This window comes from Diplotaxodon limnothrissa, linkage group LG7, assembly GCF_057381915.1.
Source record: "Diplotaxodon limnothrissa isolate DT_005_m linkage group LG7, D_limnothrissa_male_GT1.1, whole genome shotgun sequence".
Lineage (NCBI taxonomy): Eukaryota > Metazoa > Chordata > Actinopteri > Cichliformes > Cichlidae > Diplotaxodon > Diplotaxodon limnothrissa.
The window spans coordinates 44,086,316-44,091,622 of record NC_140602.1 but is presented as its reverse complement, the minus strand read 5'-3'; the positions used below and the strand labels follow the sequence as shown (position 1 = coordinate 44,091,622).

The following is a 5,307-nucleotide window of genomic DNA, read 5'->3' as shown; positions in this document are numbered from 1 at the left end:
CAGTATTTATTGCATTTGGCAGTAACTGTGGTTCTAGCTGAAGCATTTACAGTATTTTTGAAGGAGGCGAATTCATCGTCTTATCTGACAAAAATCAACGCCTTTTCCTGTTATTTGTGACCATTTTGTAAACAAATATGCTTCTTAGAGTTGACATTATTAAAAATCCTGAATTGGTGTAAAAGTTAAAAAAAAAAAAACACTTTCCCCTCTTTTTCTCTGGTAAAACCTTTTGGTGGGCTGCAAATACTTCCTCTGTGTAGACAGTAGTCGTGTTGTTATTCGCTAACTTAACGGGAAAGCTTAAAATGAGTTGAGGCTTAAAGCTAAAGCTGAAGTGAAGAGACACTGAAGGACTGAAGAGGTCACTACATGCTGAAACAAATCCAGTTTGAAGCAGGTGGCTTTTCTAAGCCCGACTCTGGAATTTTGTTTGCTGTTGTGATGAGAGCAGAGCAGCACGTTTGAATGACTGCGTGTTTAATTCACAGAAACGCCAACGCAGCCATGGGTGTCCTGCTGTCCAAATCCATGGATGACAATTTAAAAAAGCAACAAGAATTCATGCTAACGAATGCACGGCTGCAGGTGAGTGAAAGTGCACCCACTCGCACATCACCTCTGACCTCTGCTGTGACATCTTTCACTAGTGAAAGATGGTGAAAGTGAAAAAGCAAAAAAAAAAAAAAGCAGATTTTTAATTATTTTTTAACACATAAAATTGCCCCAAACCTTCCCACCAAAAGGTTTTACCTTCATACTTTGAAATTGTACTAGTTGCAGATGCTGAAATGATGTCGGACTAAGTTTAAATTGTGCACTTGTTTATTTGCATTATTTTTGTATCAGCTCCATGAGTACAGGAGACATCCACAGCAACTGTAGGTCTGCAAACATTTTTAATCTCTATGACTACAACCAAATCCATTTAGACCCACTACTTTCCCACTACTCTCTGGAGGAGGTAATTAACTACACTGCTCATTGTCTGAGTAGTGTGATCACTGTGCGTTACTTCCTTTGTCCCACACACTGACACAAACCCCTGTCCTAATGACGACACGCATACCATCTTTCTTTTAGTGTTTAAGTATTACTACACACCAAAGTCAAAAACCAGCCCAAAGTGATTTCACAGCAGGTACCACTGTGATTCTACTTAAAGAGGAAACTTGCACAGGTAGAAAAAAAGTTTGTTACCCTGGTGAAGATCATGCTATGGCTTCTGGACTGGGGTGAGCATACACTCAGCTTTAACCTCACTCTTCCTCAATTTTTAGTCACAAAAAGAAATTCTTCTGTGGAAATACGCCACTGGGCTCAGATGTTCATATTGCTGTCTTAAGCAGGAGGAACTTTCTTTGGAAAGATGGAGTCAAAGAGGGTCAAAGCTTTCTGAAATCTTTCCAAATTACTGTAACTGTAAGATGCTTTTTTAAATGCCTATTTTCAATCCCCTGGCAATATTTCAATAGAATTGAAATCTTAGCATTGGTTAGGCACCTCAGGTCCTTGAGTCCTTTCTTTGTGGATTTACTAGTGCATTTAGGAACATTACTCCATATCCAATTTTGGACAAATCATTTTTAAAAGCATGAGAGCATACAGAGTGCCCAAAAGTCAAAGTTTGCAAACATGCAAAAAAAAAAAAACCTTAATCCACAAAAAAACCCTAACATGAAATATTTTGTATTCATCAGGAATACCTGCTGCACATATTTTCCGCATGTATTTGCTCTGCTTTTCTTTCTCACATGTTACATCTGTTTCTTTTCCTTCTTCCAATGTGTAGATCATGATGATTTGTGTGCATCTGTTTTCAAGTTAGTGTCCCGCTTTGTGTTCATACTTGCACCCTTCACAAATGTCACCCTCAGACTGCGTTGGTTCATTTCTGCTTTTTCCAGTCCTGTCCCAGAGTCACAGTCTGCTGCTTGTCTGAGCTTGCCAAAACCAAATCTTTTCCTTTTGATATTCCCACCAGCAGATATGTTTGTCTAGTTTTGAATTGCACATCTACACTAATAGGGCTAATTTATCACTTATGGGTTCGTAGCTATCCCATACAAACAGCCTGTAGAAACAGAAAATGGTAAAGAATGTTATACAAAGACCCTGAAGTCTTTAATGTAGATGACACATTATCATTATTATTGTTGTTATAAGTGTTCATTATTATAAACACTCATGAGTCATTTGGCATCAGCACAAAAATGAGAGGGAGATGGGCAGAATATTGAAGGAGCAGAGGCAGTGAAAGTGGATGAGTTTAAATAGCATCCAACCATCCAAAGTAACAGTGGGTGGAGACGAGTGTCAGCGGTAATTTGTGATGGATAGTTACAGACTGAAAGGAAAGGTTTTCAAGATGCTATGATGTGTGGTTTGGAAAACTGGAGGTGACAGAGTTGAAGATGTTAAGATTTTTTTGTTTGGAGTGACCATGAAGGACATGATTAGGAATGAGTACATCAGAGGGCCATTTCAGGTTGAGCGCTTTGGAGACAAACTAACTAATAATGTGAAACTGGTGGCTGAGCAAAGATGTGCAGTGATCTTTACTTATGTTACGTATTTGTGTATATGGGCATATTGAACTGCTTCATTTTTATAAGATGGAGACCCTGCAGCATCTATGTACTTAGATGCTGGAGTGAGTTTCAGGATAGTTTATTCAAATTTAACATCCTCTATCTTCCATTTACTTCCTTTTTTGTGACCCAGATGAAGCCGTCATGAAAGCTGACCTTTCAGCGAACGTGTCACCCCATTTCCCGTTCCTGCAGCTCATACACATGGTGTGGAGGAGCGGGAAATGCTTTCTTTTCATAATTGCATTCTTCACTCATTCACAACATGGGCCGTTAAAGGGGGACACCCTTAAGTGTGCTCAGACTACTCACTAGTTTGTTTCAGCGGATGCTGGCTTTAAAAGAACAAACACTGTCAATTACAGAAGTCATTCCTGTAATTTCCATTGAACCTAAAGAGTGTACAGCCAAGAGTCGATGTCAGGAGTACGAAACACCCAGATTGTGGAGATGAAAAGTTTGTCACTTCCTCCTTCCCTAGAGCGTAGTGTTTGTAGTTGGCATGTTTACAGCAGTGGATTCCAGGGTTTAGTTTCATGACTTAAAAAAAATTCCAAAGAAACTTCTCAAGCATACATAGAAGTTCAGTCTGTGCTCCCAACTAATCACATCTCTGTTCACGTAATGTACACTTCCTACAAGTTTTTAGGGGCTTTTTTTTAAAAAGTACTAAGCCTTTGGTGCTTATGGAGATCTCTTTAAACTGTCTGTACTCTCATAAAACAATTAACTGATGAATCAGAGGATTATTACAGCTCTGATCAACAGTAATTGACTGAAATTGATTATAACTGAAAATGAAATCTTACCAAGCAGGGAAAATTTTATTTCATCATTTCTTCTTAATTTATTTTTGTGTGTCTGTGTGCGCGCGTGCATGTGCCCAGATGGAGCGCCAGATTCTGATGCAGAACCAGATGAGAGAGCGGCAGATGGCGATGCAGATCGCCTGGTCCAGAGAGTTTGTGAAATACTTTGGCAGTTTCTTTGCGGTGGCCACAGTGGGACTAACTGCAGGGTGAGATTCTAACACCTCACAAAGATCTGACACAAACACACACAGACTCATCTCCGTGTTGTGCTTTTATCTTTGCAGTTAAATATTGTCTTCTGTTTATCATCATTTTTCTTTAGAGCTATTAAAAGAAAGAACCCAGGCATGCTGGCTCCCATCATACCTCTCAGTTTCATATTTGCCTACCAGATGGACAGCGCCTATGGAACGCTTATTAATCGTATGAGAGGTAAAGCTACACACTTACAGGCATCATCATCTTAAGGAAACCTGTTTAACATTTAAAAAGAGGGTGCACAGACGGGTAAATAAATCCTTATCAAGCATTATATAGTGATTCTTTGCTTTGGTTTTCGAGGATTATTTTACTTTGAACAGCAGAACACAGACTCACTATATCCAGAAAACACAGGCTCTAATATACAGTTAGGTCCATATATATATTTAAATACGTGAATAGTGTCTGTTTACCAAAACAATTTCCACTTTCCGCTATGATGGGCATCTATATAATGTGTAGACGCCCAGCTTTCATATGAGAAAATCCACATTCAAATCGGATGAAGGTTTTGGAGTTCCGGCCCCTTAACGTGTGCCCCCCGCTTTTTAAAGGGACAAAAAGTAATTGGACATTTGACTGAAAGGCTATTTCATGGGCAGGTGTGGGCACTTCCTTTGTTATGTCATTATCAATTAAGCAGATAGAAGCCCTGGAGTTGATTTGAGGTGTGGCGCTTGCATTAGCACGATTCAAATGAATACATTTTATTTTATTTGTCCAGTTACTTTTGATGTCCTGAAATGATGGGATTGCATTTTAGTTCTCACATTTTTGTGCAATCTTTTTGTTCAACCCACTGAATTAAGGCTGACAGTCGGCAGTTCAACTGGATCTGAGTTAATTATATTTAAAGTTGTTATATTTAAAATTAATTGTGGTAATGAACAGAACCAAAATGCTAAAAAAGAAAAAGTCTCTGTCCAAATGGACCTTACTGTTTACCAAATAATGCATCTAAATGTTTAACAAATATTGTGTTTAGTTATTCATTAATGACATTTTTAAAAAAGATTGCAGTCACTAATTATACCCATTAAATGTGTTTTTCATGATGTCTTTAGGGGAAGCTGAGAATATCATGGAGACTGAAAATGACCGTCTACAGTTACCTCAAGGGACTCCAACCTTTGAGAGCATAGAGAAGGCCCGCCGTGCTAAAAGCAGCCTCAGCGCCTTCTTGGAGAAATAATGTAATTAGTTATTGTCTAACAGCGTGGTTCCAGAGAGGAGCTGCAGCCACTGTACATTTCGTTTTCAACAAACCACAAAGACGGGGAAGTGGCTCACAAAGAAACCTCAGGTTTAGCTGTCCAAAACATACCCACTCCCTAAACGATACACAACTATACTTTATGTAGCATTAAGGTAAAAGCGGCCTCAGCTCCTTCTTGGAGAAATAATGTAATAATTTATAGAACCAACGTCCTCTATCATGGAAAATTTTAAGGCTCTGCTATTTCTCTCTGTCAGGTTGACCTTATTGAACGAAAGGCTCCTTATTCTGTCTCATTTCAGTCTTTCAGATACACCAATCGGGCATTACATTATGACTACCTAACTAACACTGTGTTGGTCGCCCTTTTGCTGCCAAAGCGGCCCTGACCCATCACATGATATCTGGCACCAAGATGCCAGGTGTG

The 5,307-nt window shown here is 39.1% G+C and overlaps 1 protein-coding gene across 1 annotated transcript; it reads left to right on the top strand.

Moving 5' to 3' along the window:
• Nucleotides 1–496: 496 nt before the first annotated feature.
• LOC146628865 (plasminogen receptor (KT)-like) lies at nt 497–5,075 on the top strand. The gene is made up of 4 exons (XM_085358139.1): nt 497–588; nt 3,479–3,609; nt 3,726–3,835; nt 4,729–5,075. The coding sequence occupies exons 1-4, from the start codon at nt 508–510 to the stop codon at nt 4,854–4,856; spliced, it is 450 nt and encodes a 149-aa protein (XP_085214265.1). The 5' UTR covers nt 497–507; the 3' UTR covers nt 4,857–5,075.
• Nucleotides 5,076–5,307: the final 232 nt, after the last annotated feature.

Bases quoted from the DNA above. Each gene is read 5' to 3' on its own strand.
- LOC146628865 (XM_085358139.1), top strand. From the start codon at position 508: ATGGGTGTCCTGCTGTCCAAATCCATGGATGACAATTTAAAAAAGCAA. The intron at 3,610-3,725 runs GTGAGATTCTAA...ATTTTTCTTTAG, and splicing joins ACAGTGGGACTAACTGCAGG to AGCTATTAAAAGAAAGAACC. The intron at 3,836-4,728 runs GTAAAGCTACAC...TGATGTCTTTAG, and splicing joins GCTTATTAATCGTATGAGAG to GGGAAGCTGAGAATATCATG.